Source organism: Onychostruthus taczanowskii, unplaced genomic scaffold (assembly GCF_017590055.1).
Source record: "Onychostruthus taczanowskii isolate IOZ18803 unplaced genomic scaffold, ASM1759005v1 scaffold613, whole genome shotgun sequence".
Classification (NCBI taxonomy): Eukaryota; Metazoa; Chordata; class Aves; order Passeriformes; family Passeridae; genus Onychostruthus; species Onychostruthus taczanowskii.
In genome coordinates, this window is record NW_024503824.1 from 1 (window position 1) to 459 (window position 459).

At 66.7% G+C, this 459-nt stretch overlaps 1 protein-coding gene across 1 annotated transcript in view; it reads left to right on the plus strand.

Moving 5' to 3' along the window:
* Positions 1–238: 238 nt before the first annotated feature.
* LOC121344164 (helicase SKI2W-like) overlaps positions 239–459 on the plus strand; it is a gene marked incomplete at both ends in the record, with an annotated part of 11224 nt that continues 11003 nt past the window's right edge. Inside the window, one exon of the mRNA XM_041419883.1 lies at positions 239–338. Within this exon, the coding sequence (XP_041275817.1) occupies positions 239–338 (100 nt within the window). The remainder of the gene's footprint in view (positions 339–459) is intronic.

The window sequence follows — 459 nt, forward strand, 5'->3', positions numbered from 1 at the left end:
CAAAAACCTGCCCAAAACTGCCCAAAATTTGCTCCTCACGTGTCCCTCCCCTGTCCCTCACTTGCCCTCACCTGCCCTCACATGTCCCTCACCTGTCCCTCCCCTGTCCCTCACCTGTCCCTCACCTGTCCCTCCCCTGTCCCTCACCTGTCCCTCACCTGTCCCTCACCTGTCCCTCACGTGTCTCACCTGTCCCTCACGTGTCCCTCACCTGTCTCACCTGTCCCCACCTGCCCAGGTACTACGCAGCAGTGGAGGCCAAGAAGGAGCAGAGCAGCAAACACGCGCAGAGCTTCGGGGCGCGGCAGCCCACCATGGGGGGCTCCAACCCCGGGCAGGTACGGGGGGTCCGCAGGGGCTGGGGGCTTCCCTGGGCAGGTACGGGGGGTCCGCAGGGGCTGGGGGCTTCCCCGGGCAGGTACGGGGGGTCTGGAGGGGCTGGGGGCTGAGATTGGAGCT